This window comes from Salarias fasciatus, chromosome 20 (genome assembly GCF_902148845.1).
Source record: "Salarias fasciatus chromosome 20, fSalaFa1.1, whole genome shotgun sequence".
Lineage (NCBI taxonomy): Eukaryota > Metazoa > Chordata > Actinopteri > Blenniiformes > Blenniidae > Salarias > Salarias fasciatus.
In genome coordinates this window covers 9,410,107-9,435,635 of record NC_043764.1, presented here as the reverse complement: position 1 = coordinate 9,435,635, position 25,529 = coordinate 9,410,107, and the positions used below count along the sequence as shown (strand labels likewise).

The window sequence follows — 25,529 nt, the reverse complement described above, 5'->3', positions numbered from 1 at the left end:
AGAACGACCAGCTAGAGGAGTATAAATACACGTGCTGCAGCAGCAACCATTTAAATTACACCTAACGACTCAGCTACAGGAAACAGGTTATCAACATCTCATGTGCCACTGGAGGAGTTTACACTGGGGAACTGATTAGAGTGGTTTGATCGCCCAGTTACACTGCGCTTCTGGGAAATTTCACACTTAAAACACGAGCAACAAGGTGGATGAAGCAGAACTAAGCATGTTAGAGCTCAGACTAGAACTGTATAATTTCATTCTGTATTATTAGGAAATTACAACACAACTATACTTTTCCAAAAAAGGAACAAAAGGCAAAAAAAAAAAAGGACATGTGAAGTCAAACGTGCACACTGATCCCACAGGCTTTCCATGTAAACATCTTCCAGGTGGATTTGAAATATATATTCCTGACAAGGCTTGAGTAATTTTAGATATTTTTAAGCTTCTGTTAATAAATCTCGTGCGGGGATTAAAGCCCACAGCATGTTTTTCCCTTCATCTTCACTTACTCTTCAAGTCGCCCTGCCCAGTCTGCGTTTCACCCTGCAGCGCCGTTTCTTCATACTGAGGACGTAAATCTTGAAAAACCAGACAGGCACATCATTTTATTTTCTTTTTCTTTCTTTTTTTTTTTCTTTTTTTTTTTTTTTTAAAGGCTCGCACATTTCCTAAAACAGCTGTGCACCGAAAACTGTTGGGAAGTATTTTGAGCAGAAAAATAGGCATTTAAAGCTGAAGTCAGTATTTACAGCGACGACGGAGAATCAGCAGGACTGACTCCAAATGACATGTTGAAAATCATCCTCACCAGCAACCGCTGCGAGTCACTGGAAGTTTATAGATTTTAATAACACATTTTGAACTAAAATGAGTGCCAAAGGCGTGAACTATGACCGCCTGCTATTATTCCAGCAGCACATGCTGATTTGGTTAAATGGCAGCTTAACGTGTAATACCCGAGCCATACCAAAACATGCACTTTCAAAAATACCTGATTTATGGGAAAAAAAAAAAAAAAAAAAACAATTCAAGTAGGTATTTCACCAATTCACCTCAGCTGCTGAGTCTTGGAACTCGTTGCCTGTTGAGCTGTAATTTGGTGATTCAACACAACTAGTTGGCACCAGGAGAACAAACGCTGCAGGAAAGTAATGCCAGGTAATGCAGCTGAATGTGGCTATTGTTATTATTCAGATACGTCACCATCTGGAACAACCAGTGATGCAATAATGTATAATATAATAATGTAATGGTTTTAGCCAATTTAATGTGATAAAGCCAACAATATAAGAACTTGCCAAACGTGTAATAGGAAATAATCATTATCATAAAAACATTTTGCCAATAATTACTTATTAAAATAAACAGTAGCAATTTGAACAAAACAAACATAATTACCTCACCAAATAATACATTAAGGTTCTTTGAAATAAATAGTTTTTCTGTTGTTGCCAAAAACAGGGTTACTGGATGACACAGTCAGTCTTTTACTACATTACTGGCCTGCTGTGCTGTTGGTTTTGTTTCCTTCAGAAAAGCCAATGTGAGGCTGTGAGTGGTCGCTACAGCCTTGCTTGGGAATCTTTATTCTACTTACTACTTTCTAAATAATTTTAGAATGATTTACTTCATGTCAACGTGGATATTCTCCAAAAAACAACCACTTAACTCGACATTTTAGCTTTTCATTCTCACCAAAGCAGCATTTAGGGTCACTTACAGACACTTTTTAAAAGTCCTCTATAATTTAGGTTCAAACAAACTCCTGTTTCTCTGCGTCTCTGTCTGCTCAAAATATGCTACACCTAATTGGTGCAATGTTTTGTTTGAAAGACAAACTTACTGCTTTGTTTCTTTTTTTTTTTTTTTTTCCTCTCCCAGATCTTAGCAGAAGGTTTGTTATTTCATGGGAAATGCTAAATGAAAAATGGTGTGAGGGATTGAAAGCTGATCTGGCTCTAATGTTCTCCTCTATATTTAAACGATGATGGTCAGATGCTTACATTCACAACCTGTGGGGGATGACAGTGCATGTGTATTCTCCACAGTAACCACCAACATGGTTAAGAAAGTTCAGAGATTCATCCGAAGAAAGCATGCATGAAGTGATTCATCCTACACAGTTAAGAGGAGTCCAGTGTTATCAAACTGTTAAAATATCCTCGAGTGAACTTTTCTTAACAGACTCTTATTGTATAAAAGTCTTTTTGAACTGGACACTGAGAAGGAGACGAGCTTTTACACAGTTTGGTAACCATGCAAAAAAAAAAAAAAACAACAAAAGAAAACAAATGCTGGCCTGTTTAAGCACCTGCACGCTATACAAAGTCCCCACATCCGTCTACAAGCTTAATAATGATCCAGAAGCTTAAAAAACACAAATGCAGGCTTTGTTGGAGGATAATTGATCAGTTCCTATCCTTTCAGCTTCTGCGTGACACATTTGATGCGGATATTTTCTCGGAGGTTGCGGAGGCGCGCGCTGCGGCTTGTGATTTCCTCCACGTAGGTTTTGGGGAACCAGCCCCGCTCCCCGTCGGACAGCCGGATGCCTTCCACCCAGCCTGGAGAAACACATCCAGCACGCTCCAGGTTTAACGGACACCAGGCACTTTAAGCTGAAGCTGGAATGCACTTTATCTGAAAGCGGAGCTTCCACAGATTCTTACCGTCGCTGGTAATGGTCTTAGCGTGAAGAATGTCGGCTTTCTCCAGAGTTAACTCGTCGTGCTCCTGGGCCTGGTAGCTCTTGATGCACTGAACCTGGGATATATCTGAGAGCAAAAGACATGGAGAGAAAAGATGGATGAGAGGGTGAGGAGGGTAACACTCGTTCAAGGTGCAGCGCCGAGTCTCCACTGACCCTCGTTTTCACTGGCTTGCTCGATGTCTTCCAGTGGATTGGACGGAAACATGGCAGTGATCCATCTCTGCTTCCCACTCCTTGGCAGAAACGACGAGGACAACAGGTTACACCGGAAGCATGAAGTGAAAACACATGCTGATGACCTGATTTTACTCACTCGGTGTTGGATTTCAGCAGGATCTGGTGTTTGAGCTGTTGGCCTTCACACAGCTGCAGGTGGAAGATGAAGCCCGAGATACCCTGAAGCTTCTGGCTGAGATCCTTCACTTTCAACTCTCCTATTTTGGCATGTACAAACACCATGAACTTCCATGTACTGTGAATAAAAAAATACAACTACGTCACCCTTCAAATCAAAAGGAAGCAACAGTAAATACATGTTTAAATATCTCCTTTTTCCCTACAATGTTGTGCAATACGTTATGGTTTGGTTCAATGTAAGTCGGTATCGCCTCAAATCAGCAGAATGAGACAATGAAATCGTTCTGATGTTGTCTCTTAGAGATCCAGCCAGTGTAGTTTTGCAATACGAGTTTACACCACTAGATGGTGTAAAGAGTTGCTTCAAGAAGCAACAGGTTGGTGTTGATTGTAGTTAAAGCAACAAAGGATTAACCTCAGCTCCAGACTAGAGCGCTGAAGCAACAAATCAAGAATAAATGACTGAACACTGCCACCTAATGCACAGCAGTGGAATGACACGATTTCTATAAAATCTCTAGTTCACTTTAAAATCACATTTGGTTTTCATATTTGTCATTATTCTATAAGTTTTGCAGTTTTAAAATAACTAATAGGGAACTAAAAGGGAACGTGAGCTGGGATTAGACTGTCGTGAGACAGGTTAGTTTTACCCTACTGATGATGTGTTGTTGCAATAGTAAACCTATTTAATGGTGAAAAAAAAATCATAAATTTCACTTTAAAAAAGTGGTAAGGTTATAGTACGACTATTTATGGGTGAAAAAAAGATTTTTTTTTTTTTTTGCGAATGACTTTAACAAGTGGTAAGGCTATAGTAAGACCCTTTCTTGGTGTAAAAAAAATGTTTTTTAGAATTTTCACTTAAAGTGTAATAAGTGTAGTAAGACTTTTTATGGGTGAGAATTTTTTTTTTTTCCGAATTTTGACTTTAAAGGAGGGGTATTATGCAAAATCCACTTTTTTGAGAGGGTATAATGTTATAGTGTCATTTCCCTGGTAAAAAGACACATGGAGTTGTTTCCTGAACCATTCACGCATATTTGAACAATCCCTGAATCTCCCCCTGGCAGCCATGTTGAGAGCTGAAACGCTCGGTTCTGCACAGCTCCGCCCCAGATCTGACGTAGTCTGCACAGCTCCTCCTGCACAGCTCGCGCTCCCCCGCCAAATACACCGCAAAGTGACTAAGCAGAGGAGATTCTTAAAGAGACAGGGACTCATTTCCAGTCGTTTGAAGCAGCCTGATGCAGAGGCAAATTTGATTTAAGTTTTTTTTTTGATACATGCAGCTTTCACCATCCAACTTTGGGCAAAGCTGTTGCTTGAGTGTGCTGTAGATTGATACTAAAGGGGTAAAAAGCACATAATACCCCTCCTTTAAAAAAGTGGTAAGGCTATAGTAAGACAATTTAATGGTGAAAAAAAAGGCAAGATGATTTAATGGTGAAAAAAAAAACAATTTTTTTTTTTTTATAATTTTCACTTTAAAAAAGTGATAAGGTTATAGTAAGACTATTTATGAGTGAAAAAACAAAGATTTTTTATTTCTGAATTTTGACCTTGAACAAGTGGTAAAGCTATAGTAAGACCATCTCTTGGTGTAAAAAATCCCCAAAAAATTTTTTCAGAATTTTTACTTCAATAAAGTGGTAAAGCTTTGGGAAGACCATTTAATGGTGATTTTTTTTTTCATAATTTTGATTTTAAAAAAAAGTGGTGAGGCTGTAGTAAGACAATTTAATGGTGTAAGAGCAAAAAAGTCTTTTTGATAATTTTAACTTTGAAAAAGTGGTAAGGCCAGTTAATGGTGAAAAAAAAATCCACTTTTTTTTTTTTCATAATTTTCGATTCAAACAACCAAAGAATTTATTTATTTATTTTTTTTTATATATAATTTTCACTTTAAAAAAGTGGTAAGGCTATAGTAAGACTATTTCTTGGTTTAAAAAAAAAAATCCGAATTTTGACTTTAAAAAGTGGTAAGGCAAGATGATTTAATGGTGAAAAAAACAAACAATTTTTTTCATAATTTTCACTTTAAAAAAGTGGTAAGGCCATTTAATGGTGAAAAAAATATTTCTGAATTTTGACTTAAAACAACTGGGAAGGCCATTTCTTGATTTTAAAAACCCCCCAAAAATTTTCAGAATTTTCACTTTTAAAAAATGGGTAAGGCTATAGTAAGACCATTTGTTGGTGTAAAAACCTAAAAAAAAAAAATCATAATTTTCACTTTAAAAAAGTGGTAAGGCCATTAAGACCATTTCTTGGTGTAAAAAAAAAAACCAAAAAAAAAAAAAAAACAATTTTTTCAAAATCTTGACTTTAAAAAAGTAGCAAGGCCATTTAATGGTGAAAAAAAATCATAATTTTCACTTCAAAAAAGTGGTAAGTAGTAAGGCTATTTATGGGTGAAGAAACAAAGAATTTTTATATCTGAATTTTGACTTTGAATAAGTGGTAAAGCTATAGTAAAGTGGTAAGGTTATAGTAAAACCATTTAATGGTGTAAAAACCCCCCAAAAAATTATTTTTTCAAAATTTTGACTTTAAAAAAGTGGTAAAGCTATAGTAAGACCATTTCTTGATGTAAAATACCAAAAAAAAAAATAAATAAATAAATTAAAAAAAATCATAATTTGTACTTCAAAAAAGTGGTAAGGCTTTGGTAATACCATTTAATGGTGAAAAAAAAAAACTTTTTGACTATGGTAGGGCCGTTAGTGAGTGAAAATAAGAAGGGAGTTGAACCTACAATCTCTCCTGTCAGAGACAACTGCTCAATCAACAGAGCTACAACCACCAACCAACACCAGATACTGTTATACGCCGTTATACGCCATTATACGCTGTTAGATGCCAGAAACCGTTATAAGACCATCAATTACTGAAAGTTTGAAAAAAAACTTTTGTTTAGCCTTAAAATGGTTGTAAGGCTATAGTAAAACCATTTAATGCAAACAAAAAAAAAATGTTTTTTCAAAATATTGACTTTAAAAAAGTAGTGAGACCATTTAATGGTGGAATTTTTTTTTAGAATTTTCACTTTAAAAAAGTGGTAAGGCTATAGTAAGACCATTTCTTGGTGTAGAAAACCAAAAAAAATTTTTTTCATAATGTGACTTTAAAAAAGTGGTTAGACCTTTAAATGCTGAAAATAACAAAAAAAAAAAAAAAAGCTTTTCAAAATTTTCACTTTAAAAAAGTGGTAAGGCCAATTAATGGTGAAAAAAAATTTTGTTTTCATAATTTTCACTTTGAAATCAAAATTTTTAACAAAAAATTCTTTGTGTTTTTCAAACAAGTGGCGAGGCTGTAGAGTAAGACCATTTCTTGGTGTAAAAAAACAAGAAAAAATGTTTTTCATAATTTTTACTTTGAAAAAGTCTAAGACCATTTCTTGGTGTGAAAACAAAAAAAAAAATCTGAATTCTGACTTTAAAAAGTGGTAAGGCTATAGTAAGACAATTTAATGGTGAAAACAAAAAAAAAAATCCTAATTTTCACTTTAAAAAAAGTGATAAGGCTACTTACCACTTTTACTATTGCATTACTATTGCAACAACACATCATCAGTAGGGTCAAACTAATCTGTCTCACGATGGTCTAAGACCATAGACCATTTAATGCTGAAAAAAAATGATCATAATTTTGACTTTAAAAAAGGGATAATTGTCACGTTTTCCAATTTTTAACTTAATTTGAACAAATCAAAGTTGAATTTATGTAGTTCTTGCTTGCAATATATCAAACAATGGAACCAGACAAATATAACTGATTATTAGATGACCACACTTGCTGAGTTTGTGAATTTTTGACGTGCAGTAAACATCTCTGCAGACTGGTATCAGAGGCATCAGTTTAACACAGCCAAGAGGACAAACAACAGTAATGCCAGAACTTTCATTAAAATGAAGTAACAATAGGTCAGCAAAATGTATGTAAATGCTAGTTGACCAAAATCAGGATTTACTGCATAGATTTGACCCAATAATCAAGTGAATATTAATTATATGTCAAACTCATACAGTATTTTATCTATGTTTTGGCTGTTTATGAATCCCTGAATCACACAAATATAGACAACTGCAACATATTTTGTTCTGTATTGGCATTAGGAGGATTCACTTGGCTCCCTACAGTAATCCAAGAAACCTACATAATGAATTTAGATACAAGTAAATATTTAATATTGCATGTCATGAATTGCTCTCACAGTAAATTAATCAGGTCAAGTGGACTTTGATAGATGCCTGGAACCATTTCAGAGAATTTCCATGATGCAAGTTTTACACTCGGATCAATAACACTCACTCTTTCCTCTTGGACAGCAGCAGACAGTCATTGAATAAGTGGAGGTACACAGGCTTGGTGGGCAGCTTGAGCTTTGACCCTGAAATACTCATCATCTGGGTGTCGACCTCCAGGAGCTCGCCGTGTTTGACCAGCCAGCGGGACTGAGAGATCAGAGGAAAGATCTGCAACCAAAGGAAGCACAGTGTGTAACAATGCTGCACAAAAACAGTGAAACTTAGACAGAAATTGGTAAAAATCTGAAGAAAACTCTCTTCACCTTGCCCTCAAAGTGGATTTTCTTGTTGAGGTGGATGAGCTCCTCCATCCTCTTCATCGACTGCACACTGGAGTTACATTCTTTGATGATCTAAAGGACACAAACCAGTCAGATTATTACTGTTGTGTCTCACCGGTGGCAGTACTGGGACTCATCCAACTGGCTATTAGGCGTGATAATAACCACCTTTTTCAGCTCATTGAAAGCTTTTGTGGCAGTGTCCTCATCTCGGGAGCCTGGCGCTGTTCTTTTAGGATATTCTGTAAAATAAAGACAGTTTTGAAAACATGCAGAAGAGTAAACAACACTTTTGTTAAATAGTGTTTGCAAAAAAAAAAAAAAGAAGAAGCAAACTGTCGCAAACTGCTCAGGAAATCCTAATTTTACTCTGTTTAAACTTCAGCATAATGGAGTATAAAGGAGAATAATGGTGTTTCGAGTGCGAACATGTCTTCTGCACTGAATGTTTGATGGTTTACCTCCACCAGCATTTTAAGCCGAGTGATCCTCTGGAACGGGAGGATTAGAAAAGAGGTCAGAGGAAGTCTTTGGCAGATGGGGTCCTCCTCCAATCGGGCCAGGATCCCGGGGAAGCGAGGGTTTTCGTGCCTGAGAGGACGGAGCCAGGACGTTTAGGGAAACATTTTAATGACTTTCAGTGAAAGCAAATGAAAATTCCAGCAGGCTTTTTTTTTTTTTTTTTTTTCACCCCCACAAAAAATGTTCAGCTAACTTGAGGTGAACCAGCTGCATGTTAAGTCATGCAGGTGTAAAATAACACCTCAGGAGCCTCACAAGCAATTATGGACACTGAGCACGAGAAATTTGATGTAATGTAGTCATGAATGTGCAGAGAAAGTTACTTTAAATGCACATACTCGCAGAATGGCTCCAGGTGGGATATTGTCAATGCAGTGAAAACGATTACTCACAGCAGACGCTGGTACGTCTGCTCCTGGTACGCCTGGTTGGTCACATAAGGTAAATAAACCCTTCGCAGAGCCGGGCAGTGATCCAGGACGATGTCGCACACATCAAATCGGAGAATGTCTTCCTCCAGCCGGCGCTCCAGATCCTGAAGAAACCTGCCGGGTGAAGACAAAACGCGGCTGTTGAGGGAGACGACGGCCGAGGTGTGAAAACAGCGAGCCCAGGGAGGCCAGTGAGGAGCGTTACCGCTCGCTGACGTCTTTCACTTCAGGCAGCTTGGAGAAGAGCCACTGCTTGTGCTGAGCGCCCAGACACTCCGCCAGCTCCTGAGACAGCATGAAGTGGTCCACCGCGATCGTCAGGCTGCGGATGTACGACGCCTCGGACGTCACCAGCTCAAACTTCGCCTGCGTTCCGAGAGACAGAAGCACTTTGACTTTATGAACAAAACATTTATTGCGCGGTGATGAAACGAAGGTGTATAATATACAGTTCTAACTGGGTCTAAAAACTCAAAAATCAAAAGGCAGGTCAGGATCTTACTCACTTCCTGCAGTTTCCTCTCCTCGTTGCTGAAGTTGTCCAGCTGGCCGCTGGTCCGGACGTCGGGTATGTCCTGCCACAGCGCGAAAGCCGAGCCCCGTGAGGAGCGAAAGGAGCTGGACGGAGAGAGATTGGACGGAGACGGCGTCCCGTCGGAGCCCTCGTCCCGGAGCCCCTCCTCCTCGGTGCCCGGCTCCTTCCCTTGCTGCCTCTGGATCTCTCTGTTGATGGCGACGTCGCTGTATTCCTGGTACAGAATGGCTGCAACACAGAAATACTGACAATCAAAAAAAAAAGGAACATTTCTGGAGGTAGAAGTTAGTAAGACTCCTGAACAAAAATCTAATTCAAACTCACAACTGGGCAAAAACCGGGACAGTCGGTTTGATGTGGGAACAGATGGAGGTGCAGACAGCTCCTCCTCCAGGGATTTCTTTCGCATCCTGAGAGAGAGGGGAAAAACAAAGTGAAATGACATCAATATATGACTGAAATCCTCCCGGTTCTTTGAGATTTTTCTGCCATCAGCGACTATTCACCCCAGCTTAGTGCTCCACCGATGCAGAGGCATCCCATTGTCGCTGCTGGACGGTGGAGGAGCTGCTGCTACTGGACTCTGAGGGCCGCCGTCTCCACAGCCTCCTGAGCTGCGGTGCCTCGGGTTGGACTTACCTGAGGAGTGAACAGCAGATGGAGAGGTCCAGGTAAGAGTCTTATGAGTGAGTTTACGGGTTTGTGATCTGATGCTCTCAGTTTGAAAGCCTTCTAACACTTCTGCAAATCCTCCTTGGTTTCTTTTTATATTTTGGGACATCATTTGATATTTTAATTACTTACAGCTTAAAAAAAAGGTAATTTATTAGATCCTGGTTCTTCACTTCCAGAGCCAACTGCTGTGTTGTTCTGTGTTGTCAGTTAATTTGTTTTTGCACAATATTTCAGTAATAGAATTAACTTTTAGCACTCGTTTCCAACCTTGTTCTACATATAAACTGATAAAGTCCTAACATTAAAAACACCGTAAGATTTAGGTAATGAGATGTTGAACAGTGGCAGGGAGATGCTCCAGCATCCGACTGGATGACGGTTGTTGGCTATACAGATATCTGTGCAGTCTCCTAACATATGAAAAATTGCTTCATAGCAACTGCGGAAAAGCTTGAAAATGAAGAAACTGGCCTCAATAAATACAACAAAAACTGTTCAAATAGACATGAATGAAAATGCAATATACCTGATTGAGTCCCACAGTTGGGAGATAAATTAAAGGTAGAAATGTTTTCAAGAAACATTTTTCCTCCTCTGTACTCACAGTCGGGGCTGGGGCTGAAGCTGCCGGAGCTCTGTCTGTCTCTGGAGGCGACGCGAGCCGACAGCGACTTCCCCAGCTTCAGCGTGAAGGAGCTCTTCCTCTGAGACAACTGCAGTCTGGATATCAGCTCCGAGGCCGAGAAGCGCCGTCGCTCCTGGTCGCCCTGACGAGCGCGAGGCAAGAAGACCCCTCCAGAGGCGAGGCAGGAGTCCATGCTCCCACCTTCCTCCTCCGCTCCTGGTATTGAGTCTTCTATTATTTGCAGAGGCTCTGTAGGTAAGTCAAAAATGTCCTCCTGGCTGAGATTTGGGAGAGGGGTCGCATCGTCTGTGGATGAACTACTTGAAATGGCTTCTAAGGAGGATAGTCCACTGAGGTCCTCCTCCAAGAAGGACGCAAAAGGTCCAGGGAAGATGTAGTCTGCATCCAGGATGGGGCTGCTGAGCGATTCATCACTCGGGCTGTCTGGGGAGTAAACCTGCATTTTTCTTCCTGAGAATAAAAACAACAACAAATCAAATGAGAAAATGCTTTAAAAAGGCTTCCAACTTTGCCTAAAAAAAAAAAAAAAAACCCCGTTCACTTACGGATGGACTTCTCTTTCAGAGAACCTTGAGACGTTCTCCTCTGGGGCTGGCAGGAGTCTGGGCCCTGGAACCCGGGACATTCAGGAGAGGGAGGTAACTGAGACTCCCAGGAGTCTCTGTTCGTGTACAGCGAGGACAGAGGCAGAGACAGAGGGAGGCTGAGAGCTGCGTGGAGAGGGCGGCACACGGTCGTGACCGTCCGCGGCTTCTCCTCCGTCTCCTGCAAGGAAGTCCTGATCCCATCCTGCAACTCGAGCTCGCAGTCACCAGCACTGCGTGCACGGGAGTTCAGATGTGCTTCATGTTCGCCCTCTGTCCTGCTGCAGCCGTTCTGCAGGTCGTTCAGTTCATTTAGCCTGCATCTGATGCCGTTCAGAGGCAGGGAGTGTGTGGTGCATTGTGCGTCCGGGACACCGGCCGGCCTCGCAGAGCCAAAACCGTTTAGTTTGGGCGTCACTGGCGGTTGTAGCTCAATGAAAGCTAAAGTTTCCTGCTGGCACACGGCAACGTGCTTGTGGTGGCACGGGTGGAGGAGGGCCCGGTCCTCCTGGACCTCGCTCAGGCCCGGAGACTCTCCGGAGCCCTGGATCCACATGCTGGGACTTTCTCCTCGGCAGCGAAAAGCGTGAAGGTGCGGCTGGAAATCAGGAAAAGGCGAGAATCCATACCCAGGGAGCATGGCTGAGGGGGCACATGGGAGCTGCAGGAGGAGACAGGAAAACAAAAAACAACACAGTCAGGTTCAGGACGCTTGCTCTTATTTTGCCATTCAATATGGCTGCCTGGGCACTCTGGAGCTTGGCTTGGAATCACGAGAGATTCCTCGGACCCGATCAAGTGTTGCAGTTAATCACTTATAATGAAGAGCAGTTAGTGTTATGTAAGTTTAATGGAGCGCTCAGACAGTCTGTGTATGATCATTTGCTGGAGGAATGACCTTCTGAAGTGGCTCTCTTCTCTTTCTTGGCTTATGAAGTCTGAAACCACAGACACATGCATCAGAGAGATGCTCCAGGAGGTGGAGAGACGGCCCCCCAAACTATCGATGCATGCAGGATGTTCGACAGTCGCTCACGGGCTTCACACACACACACACACACGTATATATACATACAGACGGGTCTCGGTAAGTGTGCCTCCTGAGCTGAGTCTTCCTGCTGTAATTAAAGACCTCTCTACACACAGCATTCATCCCCTGTAGTTAACACACACACACACACACACACACACACACACACACACACACACACACACTAGGTTCAGACAGAATCCCACAACAGAGGGACAGACAGAGAAGAGGAAGGAAGCCCGTCCACAACACTCTCACCTTTCACCTGGGATCTACTCTCGTCTGTCAGTCTGGTTTTCAGTCTCGGCGGATCCGCCAGCAGGCACAGCCTGGGACTGAGTATTTACAGTGTGCGTCTGGCAAAACTGAGCAGTGAAGCCGTAAAGTTTGCTCTTGTGACAGGGTGCTAAAACAACATGAGAGCAGAGCCGACCTGCGCTTCCTGAGCAGGTAATCCTCCACTTCTGGCTTAAACACCTGGTAAAGGGAGCAGGGCGGACTGCAGCGCAACACACACATCGCTGTTCTGTGGTTTCCTTTGGAGCAGAATCAAAAACCAAATCAAATCATTTTTCACAATTATTAAGTTTGTCAAGAGTTAATCACTATTTTGATTGTGATTATATTACAGAAACAAAAACATGCTTTTAGCACTGGCTGCAGTTATATAAAATCTGTTTTTTTCTCTACTGTTTATCACATTATATTATGATTAATCAAGAGAAAACTCCAGGGAATTGCAACGCTAGTCTGCACTGCAGAATAATACTCATTATCTGCCAGCACTGTACTTAAAAGTGATTTTTTGTTGGTGATCTGGTGTGTTTTTGGTATGCTTCGGTTTGCTATTTTTTCACTGCAAACCCCTACTCACTCTCAATACATAATTACTGTACAGTGTGTAATTTAGGGCAACAGAGAAGGTTGGATGTTAATTGTTAACTTTTTATCTCAACACAAACACTGCAAGCTCCTTTGCAGCCACTAATTATACCCTCCAACAAGCCATGGATTTTCATTTTTAATTTAGAGTAAAATGATCATATCGATATGCTGCAAATCTCCATGAGATACATATACTTTGCATTGCAGTTAATGGTAACGCATTAGACCGCACAGCTGTAATTTACACCCAGATTGCAACCTTTCAGAGGACAAAAAGTCCAAATGAATGCTTCTCCTGAATGTCCACCTTTGTCCAGAATGCTGTTTGTTTGTGTGGGGAATCATAGTTTTCCTGCTTTACGGGGCACACATGTGCAGTGTGCTGCGAACATGAGACTGCTGAAAAGACACACCTGCTGGTGCTGCGCAGGTAGGCCGGCCGGTCAATCGTATCTCTCTCTCTCTCTCTCTCTCTCTGTTGCTCACTTACACACACGTTTGAATGCACGCGCGCACACACACACATACACGATAGTGCATTCACAAATGGTTACCTGTTCCCCGAAGCAGACAAAGGAAGCCTTTATGTGTGTTCCCGGGCCCGGCTGCCCCGAGCGCAGGACACCTGAGAGGGTGTGGGAACTGCTTATACTGATCCACTCATATAGTGCGGCCACTGAGCCATATAAACACATCCAGACCTATGCTGAATAATGACACAAGCTTAATGGTGTCTGCATGTGATTACTGGCTGGTTACACTGTAATCCTGCTGTATGTACAGTATTATCTAATCTTAACTCACCTCTAGCCTGAGGTTAGGGGAAATAAGATTGAATTTCCTAAAAAAAAAAAAGAAACTCAATTAGGAGTGTGCTAAATGCAACACGAATGTCGTTGCTACTTTCAAAACAACAAATTTGCCGGCTTCCTGGGCAAAAACCTCCCAAGCACTTATCTGTATGGGTGCTCTTAAAAATACAGGTGTCTAGCCCAATTGGTGGCTATCTGGAGGGAGACAACAACGGTGCAATTAACCAGGAAAAACTCGTGCTTTGCCCTACTTGACTGTCTGTGCACAACACTTTTTTATTTAGAGAGCATGAGTGCATTCCCTCCAACAACTGTGCACTTTGATCCGATGAAATTAGGACAGTAAATAATAAATTAACACAAACTGGAGGAGGTGGAGGCATGTACACCTGAAAATCAGCAGCCAGCAAACACTTTTAAATGATGTAAAAATGTCCCGGTGTTCAAAATATAGCAGAAGTGTAGGATTTATGATGACAACATGCGCACAGATGCACAGTATTAACACTTATTACATAAGAAGCAGGATAGTGGGGTGTGTTGTGGTTAGAGCAATGACTCAGTCTGTTTAATAGACAATCCTGTGCCTCACGCACAACACAACCCTAGAAGTCATGCCCTTTATTACCACACACACACCCAGGCAACGAACACACACTGAGAAAGTCACTATCTACATTAACAGTCACGCTTCAGGGGCTGCAACTTGCAGAGTCTTGAACGGTACACAAACAGACATTAACAACAATGTCGGCGATGCCCATAACACATGTAAACTCTGATAATTAGTCGTTTTGATGAGAGCGTGCTGGGAAACTCCACCTCCCGCTACCCAACACATCGCAGCAGGTAAAGTGAGACTGTATTTTGTAGTAGTCCCAGGGTGGCACGGGGTGTTACACACACTGCTTACCATACAGATCCACCATTAAAACTCCACTCTGGAATCCACTGAGACATGAAGCTCTGCTTTATTTCACGCTGCACCCAAAACACAGCGATGATTAATTAAGAGACTGGGTATAACCCTTTGAACCTTGTGCTCCACTTTGCTCCCAGATTATCCTAAATGATCAAAAGTGGATTTGGACCTGCCTTAAATCCCCTGGCGGTATGTCTTTGCATTCTTGTGTATTCCTGCCTCTCAGTTCCGCGATCATGTTACCTTCCCCACGAATGAATATTCACATAATCCTCACTCCACAGTTAAGTCATCATAAATCAACGCCCTGTTTGCTTTGTTATCTTCTCATTTGACACAGAAATCTCAACGATCCCGAAAAAACTCACAATAAGCCCCGACTACCACATTTATCACAACATGAAAGTGTCCGATTCCCCGTCCTGCGCATTCCTCACACAGATAGCATTATATCACGCTATTAAGATTTCAATTCCAGAGACGTGTAATTTCCCTTGTCATAGCAGGGTGTTATTTGTGACTGTTATGGACTTTGTTGCCAGTCTCCCCCCCTGTAATTTCACTAGGCTGCTCTAAGACGGCATGTCTGCGTACAGAGGGTAATGAATGGCACCGTGGCATGCCTTTAATGCAGACAGCCGAACCAGGAGCATCTTTAAATGGAGATTTTTTTTTTTTTTTCCATTCTGAAGGCCTCAGAATAATCCTTTAATGGACTGTATCACATAAATATGTGCATAAATCCATTGCTGATTTAGCTTTTTGACACAGCCAAGTGTTGTGTAATCTCATAATTAAAGTTTGTCTGATTGTTTGCCAGGGGGGACGTGAAGTTGTTAGAACAGACAGGTTCATTGCTGAGGCTGCTCGCGGTTCATAAAGACCTACGTTTCAAATCGGTTTCCCTTTATATTGTTTGAGAGTGTGACAGTAACACTCCTTTAAATGAGCACCAGTTGCCTTTATGTGCGCGCGGAGTTGACAAGTTCGATAGACCGACACCAAATGTGTGTGCTTCTGGACAAACAGGAAATATTTGACGCCTCATTTAAAGAATCTCTTTTTTGTCCGTGAGTTGTGTCTTGAGTTAAAATAAAACTGAGAACAATAAAGCTGTTCTGTTCTTGGATTAATTTGGTACTTTTATTGAATTTTCTTGAGTATGTTGATCAGATTAATGATTCTTTGCAGATGTTTCCGGGTTCAAACTTCAGTGTAAGCTTCATTAGGAGGGACATTTCAGCAGAGGTGGTGGTAAGGTAACAAGCTACTGGTTCTTCATTACTGTACTCAAGTATATTTATCAGGCAGAGATGGTGGTTTTCTGAACAAAAACTATATGTAATTTCTCTACATTTATAATAAGTTCAATGCAGGGACTTTCTGTTTCTGTTTCAAATGCAGAAATTCGTCACGAAATATTTAACAGAAGTATAATTCATAGTGGTCCATGCAAAAGTGAGGTCAAATTATTAGCATTAGATATATAATGCTTATGTATACAGAAGAGGAATTTAGGTTGGCAAAATGTGAAATTAGATAAAAAAAAAGGATACATTTTTAGTTGTTTTTTTGCTTTTCACATTTTAGAACCTGCAATTTTTGTTTAACTTTTAGTTGACTAACGATATCATTATTATTATTTTCTTAACTTTAATCAAAGGTTGTACAACTTCTACATAAAGAATGGGATCAGAAGGCAGCTCTTATTCAGGGAAGAAAAATAACCGAGCATATTAATTGCACTTTAAGTTACTTATTTGATCATTTATTCACTTCTATTTTTTTTTTAAATGGCAGATTGTTAATTATCTTCCAACACTTTTCATTGAACAATTAGAATATTCCTAACTGTCTTTTTTTCATCTTTAGTCTAAATGTTGTCTAAGCTAAAACCAGTTTGATATTACACAGTTCAACACGACTGACAAATAAAAATATTCTCATTCTGAAGTGCTGAAGAAATAAAATCTTCGAGTCAACATGTACAATGAACAATTTTTGATCTTTCACATAAACTTACTAACAAATAATTCTCAACATAAGCAACACAGAGAAGCGTTCATGTGTTTTGTCATTCTCGATTATCCAGGCAGGAGGCGTCTCGCTGCAGCTCAATCAGTCCAGTTCACTTTCTCTCAACTGTTTCATTCATAAGTGAAGGCTGGACACTCATTTTACAACCACCATCCTTGATCTGTTTGCTTTTCACTCAAACAATTCATTTGACTTTCCTTTTTCTTTCTTTCGTTTCTCTTTGAGGATAATTATCTTACTGAACTGTGGGTTTAAAGGATATTTACTCCATATCAGAGTATTAACTTGAAAAAAATGAACATAGTCTTGTAAAATTAGCAGCAATAAGGTGAAAGTTCAGTAACAATTTGCTCCTTGGTACTAATGGAGGAAAATTTGTCTCGCTCCAAATGATTAAAAGGCTACAAAGGGAACAAAGACGGTATTTTAAGGAATTAGTCCAATCAAATAGTTGACAGAGCATTTAGTCTATATTAACTGATCGAACCAATGCTCTGTTAATTGTGTTCATCTGTCAATTCTATATGTTATGGACAGACAAACTTAAAAGCTTTTAAAAAATACTATGCTAGTCAGCCATACATGGAGAAATTACCCAGAACACTTTTTTTTCCCCAGAAATTTAAAGATACATAAAAATGTCATGTAACATGCTAACTTGTTGGATTTTTGTGAGAAAAAAAAGAACATTAACACAAAAAACAAACAAACAAACAAAGAAACAAAAAAAAACTATGAATTAGTTTTTCGGAACAATATTCAAATAGTTTTGTAATTTATTCACAAAAGTTTTTGTATCACAGTATCATATTTTAAAGCAAGTTACTAAAAAAAAAGCCTTAGTTAGAGCTAAAAACCTAATAAATTCTGAAAGCATTGGCCAAGATAAAAATCTTAATGGAGAGCACAAGTCAGACATTCAGTGATTATATTATATTACTGTTAGCTTGAGGGACATGCAACAAAATGATTAAGCTGGCCACAATGAATATAAAAAAAAAGGTGACTGATAAAGCTGGCACGCGATCATAACCTTAATTACAGTGTTATCAGGCTACTTGTTGTTGTGCACTTTGTTTTGAAGTTGGTCGATTTTGAAGAGGTCAACAACAAGATGTTATTGAACATTAAGAAAATCTAAAAATCCTACCACAGCATCAAACCACCTGCTGGGAAGAAGGAGCACAGTCACACACACTCGGCGTCTCCATGAGTTCAGCCCCAGTCTGTGTGTTTGGTCAGACAGACCGGAGTGTCCTCACAGTGTGGTGCGAGCAGCTCATGTGTGTGTGCGAGATGGCAGTTTAACTCGGTCACATCGGACCACTAATTGGCCGGCGGTGGACTAAAGAGGCCGGCATTGTCTGCCGAGACAAGACACGACGTCAGTGTCAGTGTCACTTCTGGGAAAAACGGCTCCGGCAGGCTCTCTGTGCGACTGGTTTCTGTAACAGCTTCAGTTCGGGGCCAAGATACTGATCACACTTTGTGAACTTGGCTTCAAATATGAGTATTTGATGAGGAATCCCCCAACATAACAAGATTTTAACTTTCTGAAAACACCTGCATGCAACACCGGGCAGTGTTTTCCTAGTATTTTCATCGGTTTCAATCAATCAAAACAAAGCCCTCATACCAGGTGTCGAGATGATGTGATAATGTGCTTCTTTCCTTTTTTTTTTTCCACATGATCAGACGCCTCCGCCGTGTGAGAACGGCTGAGTGAATTCAGGTCAGGTAGTTTCTTGGTATTCGTTCCGCCTGCCTCCACCCTGTGAGACAGGTGAGCACCCCAGAGGCTACAGCGAGAGAGGGGGGTGGGTGGGGGTTACCCAAATGTTTACACACAGTGTTGGTCTTTCTAATCCTCCTCCAAAAGCCTCGGGCAACTTACCCACGACCTTCTGGGACGCCATGGAGGCGCTCGCTGACAACACGGCTTACGATCGCACAGAGCTACGAGCTGCTGAGGGCACACAAGCATGTGTGTGAGTGTGTGAATGAGAGGAACTGTCAGACTGAAGGCTTCCCCTGGCCCGGTCTCACCCGCTGGGCCTTATTTAAAGGCCTGAAAAAAAATGGCCGCCATCTCACGTGTACACACCAAGACTTGCGGACCTTTGACCTTCCACCCCACCCCTCCACAAACGCTGCTCCTCCACCGCGTCACTGTACAATCAGAAGGGCCGATGCGCTGGAGACACACAGCCCGGATAGTCGAAAAGGCACAAAGGAGCTTTTGAGAGAACTTATGGAAATAACTGGATCTAATTACGGTGCTTCGTTGTAAGTCGCAAAAGCGATCAAGACCGATGGAGGGCCAAGGATCTAACGAGTAGTAAATCCACAAAATCTCATAATCGGTACGTTCTGACAGACAACGGTGATCAGTGAGCAGAATGGGATTAAGGAAAGAGGGCAGGTTTAAAATGTTTTGGCATGTCACTTGAACATATAAACAGATAAAACCTAGAGATCAGGAATTCATCTGCTTAAATAGGGTCCGCATGTATAGACTTCATGCTCTGGAAACAGTTTTCTTTAATCCTTCTTTCCTCTTCTTTTTAAATGAACTGCCACAGAAACCCGGTTGCAATAAATAATGGCACTTTGGATAGAAATGAATATTTTTTGGTTTTTAGTCTTTATTCTGTTTTTGTCAGGTCCAAAAAGGTATTTAATAAAGAATTACTGTTTTAAAAATCCTTAAAAAGTCCTGATGAAAAGCTCATATGGAAACGTTCTGTGTCTTTTTTTAATGACAGATCCTTCCCTTCAGTCTTCCATCCATCTGAAGTTGGATATATCGAGTTAATCTGCACTTTGACACTCACGCTTCTTGCAGGAAAAATTGGAGTGTATCAATAATAGTTTCCTCACCAGATCTCACCTGTCACATGTGTGTCCTGCTACTTTAAAAACTCAAGCATCAGGTGTGTGTTCCTCCACAAATGAGAACAGTCTCCAATAAATACACCCAAGTTTATCTCCATGCCTTTACAATCTACACATTCCCGATTTGTGATTTCAGTACAGAGCTAAGCGTGGTTTAATCCTGCTGCACAATTGAGAAGAAGTGGTTTCACCCTGGTCTCTGTGTGCAGTTCTTGTGTCGTCATGCATGGGTTTTTTTCATTGGTGACTCCAAATTGTGTGTGCAAAAGTGGGTGTCCCCCTCAACCCTGACATGGATAAAGCAGCATAGAAGAAGGAGGGATGGATTTCAGCAGATCTCAATCGGTTCGAGCCACAGAACTCGGTGAGTATAGCAAAACGTGCCGATGCATTCTAGACTTTGGTCTTGTAATGGCTTTGTTGACACTCATAATCTACGATCCCACCAACACATCCTTTAAATGTTTCAGTACCCTTCAGTATAAAAGGCTTCCCAGCAGCTGAAATTTGTTGAAAAGGAGGAGACAGAGTTTGTTGTACTCAAACTGTCAATCAGAGCACTTTGATTCCAACCTGATCCTTTGCCACTGAGCTCCCATGAGGCTGACCTACTTTACACCAAATTGCTGATGCATCTCCAGCATTCATCTGCTCTCGTGTTTGCTTGTGCTCCCTTCCTGACTGTTTTCTCTGCTCCAACCCCCCCCCCCCCCACCCCCCCCCCCCCCCCCCCCCCCCCCCCCCAGCAGCTCCCCCATCCTCACTCCACCCCACTCCTGGCTTTTATTATCTGGACGAGTATGGACAAGCCATACTTTGTTTTGAAACGTGATCTGGTAAAAGTGGAACACACCAGATCATCAGTTGACCAGCCGGTGGTGAAGCAGGGACTCTGCTTCGAAACAAGAGCTTAAACTTTGAGCTGAATTCCTTAAAGGAAGCAAGTAAGAACAGAGAGAGTCGCTGCTGATGATCGTGAGAGTAACACCTGAACACCTGGTTTATGACTTTTTTCCTCCGAAACAAGTTTTATCTCCCAAGTCAAGGTGCAAACACACTCAAACACACACACATACACACACTGCAAAATATTAGCCAAGTCACAATGTGAGTTAACCTGAGGGCTACAGTACCTGACAGGTGTGCAGTCAGGGCTCGGCACATTATGTCCCGGGGCTCAAATTTCTCCGTTCTGCCTGCTTTAACCTTCATGCTGGGACCAAATATTCTCTGACAGACGACGAGCACCACTGCACGAAAAGTGAAAAATGTATGCTTCCGAGGGTCTAAACCTGCCCGGCTGTCTCAGAAAATAAACTTTTAGACTAACAAATCAAATCCACCGCATTACAATATTATTATTAACTGCACTCAAAAGCTTTAGTCGAGGTAGGTGGTCTCTTTTACAGTCCGGGCTTGAAGACACGTTCATGTGCAACTTTAGAGGCGCCTCACCCCCAGATGAGACCCTCCGACACACATTTCCACATTCCCTGCATGACTCGGCTCCCTCATTCCTCTGAAATTGACCACTAAGCCAAACAAAGAAACTCGGCTACACGTGCTGGAGCCAAGGCTGATATTATGGGCTATTAAAGCTCCTGCTATCCAGGCCACAAGTCAAAAGTGAAGAAAACAGTGGCTGAGTCTCCTCAGGATACGGGTGTCATTCACCTTTAAATGACAGGTTGCTTTCAGTCAATTATGCCTAATTTCTTTAGACGAGCAAAAGGAGTTGAGTTCAGGGGAGAAGCTGAATCAGTGAGAGTGTGTGTGTATAGGTAAAAATTGACAAAACACCAACGAAAAACTGCGGTGTCGCTTTTTGGATCGCTTTCCCATACAAATGCCTCCTGATCGCCAAAACACACACACACCCACTCCCACAGACAGACACACACACACTCAGACATCCACTGTCTGAGTGGCAGGTGATGGGGCAGGTGCTCTCCAGACAGTGGAGGAGGGGTGGAAGGAGGAAGTGGATCGAGGGAGGGCTCCGGTATGGAGCTGATTTATAAATGCAAAGACCGCGACCTGAGCAGAGATGCAGAGAGAAATTTAATCTGCTGTTACACTCAAGGAATTCAATCCCAACTGAAACAAGTCAGTCGACTTTTTCTCTCATGTCACTATTTTTCAGAAAAAAAAAAAAAAAAAAAAGTTGTTATCACCTGCTGCCATCACACGTGGGATCTCCAGGCTGCTATAAAAGCGCAGTAAAAACGGTTCAAGGTTCTGCTTTATACTTTTGTGCTGGTACGTGTTTACCCGACGTGCAGATGGTGTGTTGAAGTCACACACATCGCGTCCTGAATGGGACGATCCAGAAAACACCCACACCTGTCTAACCGAGCTCCAGCCAAAACATCTACCTGCAGACTCTTTACGCTCTCAAGGCTGCCGCCGTCAGCGCACATGACACAACACTTAGTCATCAGGACGGCAGACAGGGGGCCAGCCATCACCTCAGCTCACCCTCACGGATGGCCTTCAGAAGATATCTGGAAATGAATTATGATGAAGGTAATCCGATGGAAGTCATAATGCGGAGGAGAACAATGCAGCTTTGATGAAAATACGAACAATAATCCTTCTGTTGATGAAGAGACGTCAGCAATATGCCGAGTAGCAGCTCTGAATGAGTTAATAAATCAAAATGTGAAGGTATTAACCAATAAGTCCAATCACACGTGTAGAAGCACACCCAGGCCAGGTACGTTCCCAACAACCCCTTTGGCTTTCTCGTTGCCCGAAGCCACACGAAGGTGCCTGAATCTTGGAATATCCAATGGAGGAAGGCTGAATGTGTGTGTGTGAGCTGGGGCGCCAAGTTTCAGTCGAGTACAGTTCTTAACAACCCCTCATCCAGCATATTCCAGACATGCACTTACCTGCCCTGCTGTGAAACAACTCATTGCTGCACTGTAACCATCACGTTGGAGGCTCACCTCTCCGCTCTGCTTCAGGAGCCGCTCCAGCCCTCACCGATGCACAGAACCATTCATTGCAAGAGAATAAATGAGCAGAGGAGCTAATAGTCTCACTGGTAGAGTCCATGCATCTGGTCGAGTTGAGTGTGTGGTTTTGTGCAGCTTTTGTGCAACAATGGTGAAACTCTCAAATTCAGCATTTTAATACTTTAGCACACATGTGTAAGTGTGAAGGCCCTGTTTAAATGGTGGGTGTTGTTGGTACAGACAACAAGCCATCATGACCAACACATTCCTGGCAATCCATCCACTCATCCTGAATCCCACACAGACACAACATCGATCTTTGTTTCCAGAGCATATGTGCTGTCACATAACTGCGATGCACCTGATGAGCTGCACAGCACTACTTTTCCTCAAGTGCACCTCACGAAACACAACCTGCAGTTTCAGGAAAACCCGGCTCGCCTTTCATGGTTCCCAGAAAAACCCAGCAATAAGCAGGTGTAGTGAGGGAGCTGGAATGTGTGCATGCAGCCCCCAGTGCTCAGAATGCTTCTGGAAAGTTATTGTTGCTGTGTGTTTATCACTGTACCTCTGTGGCGTTTGCAGCCTAGTGTGTGTGCTGGACGGTGGCCAGCAGCAGTGTGTGAATCCAGGCCATCCCAGGGTCAGACCCAGCCACTCCGCTATCCATTGCTGCCTTGTGTTCCTCCCGGCTTCTCTCTCCTTTTCTCCTCTCACAGGGCTTTTTTTTTTTCCCCTCTCTGCTTTAAATCACAGCTCAGAGTTTTTAGAAAGAGAGCTCGTCCGCTGGTTTCTTCTTCTCTTTCTTCTTGTTCTCCTCAGAAAAAAAAGGGGGGGAAAAAAAAAAACAAAAACAGGTTGGAAAGAAGAGCCACCACTTGCAGCTCTCAGAGCTACTTACAATGCAGATCCCCTCTCTAAGCTGCTCTGCTCTCCCTTCCCTCTTGCTTCTTTTCCCCTCCCTCTCTCTCCCTCGCTCTCTCTCTCCCTGCTACTGTTGGGGAAGTACTCTCTTGTTTTCTCCTATTCTCCTCCCTCTTTTTTTTTTGCCCTTCCTCTAACTCTAATAGTTATTTAGTGTTAAACTTCAGTCAGCACCTGCTTTGAAACAGAAAGGGAAAGAGACAGAGCTGGAAAGACAAATGTTGCTCCTCTGAGGGAGTGTGAACCCTGGAAAATGTGGAGTGTGCCAGATATGATTGCAGTCAGGGGCATCCATTCAATATGTTTAATGCTGTTTGAGTGCATTAATATTAATTCAGTACAAAGTCTGGCATGCAACAATGCACATCCACCTGCCCGTCTTTGTAGATCTGAGAATTTTCCACAGCTCGAGTGCATTGCCATTTCTAGAAATGAGAATTTGCAGCGTCTCTGGAAATGCCTCCGGCTGTGAGCGTACGCATGTCTGCATGCTGCTTTCACCAAATGTCAGACTGCAAGATGGTGACAGAAACAAGCTGCGAAGGCATGCTTGAACTCTCTCATCTCCTCCAGAGCGCCCCGTTTGCTGCTGAATCCACCGTATCCGCTAATCACACATGAAAAGAACGATGCTGGGTGGTTGCACCGGGGGAGATCTGGGTTACCCCCAGACTGCGGTTACTAATTCAGCGGTGCCGGACGTCTAATTGTCCCCAATTTATTTTGAGGAAAATAGGTCAGTAAAGGCTTCGGCGTTGACTGTGATTTTCCCTCTGTGTCACCATTCTCACAGAACAACAAAATGTTGACGGCGTCGCACGGCAAGACGAGAATTGAATTCTGAAGTGAAAAATTGGCATTTCTTCCAATTAGGTGACTGAAATATATTACCAAGCAAATTTAAGATTCTCTTTGAAGCAGCACATACAGAAAAACAACACACAAACTCAGCATGTAAAGCCTTGAAATTATTCACTGTTTGACTCTGAAGCAAGAGCAGGAACCACCGCAGCACAGCCCGACTGATAACTGGAATGATTACGTGAAAGGTACCCTAGGTTCTGCCTCACACTTTGACAGAGAAGCTTGTTAATGTCTTCGGGTACTGAAGTATGTCTTGATTTTATATTATGTTTTGAAGAAGCTTCTCTTTAGTTGGGTTTTAATGAAACAAACAAGATCTGCATTAACCCAAGATTCTCAGCGTAGTGCGGTTTATGACAAACCAGTGGAATTGGTTCTGTCTCTAGCTTTGTACTGTAATATCTGAAACTTGGCAAGTTTTCTTGGACAATATAACCGTTGCTGACCTTTTTTACAACAAGCAATTCACAATTTAAATGAAACGTGACTTTACTGTCGGATAGAATCCTGACGAAGGCATTTTACAGTTCCAAAATCCAGTCAATCATTTCCTTTCCCATCAGCTGGAATGATAACAATGGATCTGGGGTGTGTTGTCGGTCTTGATGAAATGTTTAATAGACAAGTTAGAAGGAAAGCTCAGTCTATTCTTATGGATGTTATTCACCCTCTTAACCAGGAGTAGAAGCTGTTCTGCTCCGGCCTTCGTCCGGCAGCACTCCAGGCTACAAAAAAACAGATAAAGGTTGTCCTTTATGTCAATACCTCCATCCGAGCTGTAAAGGCTGAGAAGAGCCGGCAGTAGCGTTTGCTGTTGTTTTTCTACATTCTTGTAAGTCCCGCACAAGTTGAAGTTGAGTTTCACATCTCTGAGGATCTGACGTGTTCACATACATCTCCACCCCGGTAATGAAGACAGGACTGTAGACAGCTGAGGGAACATCTGCACTGCACTGGTGTCTTCCTACGGTGCCTCAGCTGGATCTGTGCTTCCTGAGAGCGTCAGTGCATGGTACGGCGTGCTGAATGCGACGCCCCAACAGCGCTGCGCTGCCTCCAGAGCATCAACAGCCAGCAGAGCAGGTCCAGGACGAATCGGATCATCAGACACTCACAGTTTGAACGGCTGCCCAAACATCT

At 42.0% G+C, this 25,529-nt stretch overlaps 1 protein-coding gene across 1 annotated transcript; it reads right to left on the bottom strand.

Moving 5' to 3' along the window:
- Window positions 1-1,797: 1,797 nt before the first annotated feature.
- Window positions 1,798-23,570, bottom strand: arhgef19 (Rho guanine nucleotide exchange factor (GEF) 19). Its single transcript, XM_030118658.1, is given in 17 exon segments — window positions 1,798-2,570; window positions 2,676-2,780; window positions 2,870-2,949; window positions 3,030-3,188; window positions 7,391-7,554; window positions 7,650-7,739; window positions 7,836-7,897; window positions 7,900-7,909; window positions 8,129-8,258; window positions 8,582-8,734; window positions 8,826-8,986; window positions 9,127-9,383; window positions 9,480-9,565; window positions 9,662-9,794; window positions 10,435-10,926; window positions 11,022-11,721; window positions 23,170-23,570. Coding segments are annotated over 16 exon segments (2,910 nt in total). The 5' UTR covers window positions 11,701-11,721; window positions 23,170-23,570; the 3' UTR covers window positions 1,798-2,421.
- Between the last annotated feature and the right edge of the window lie 1,959 nt (window positions 23,571-25,529).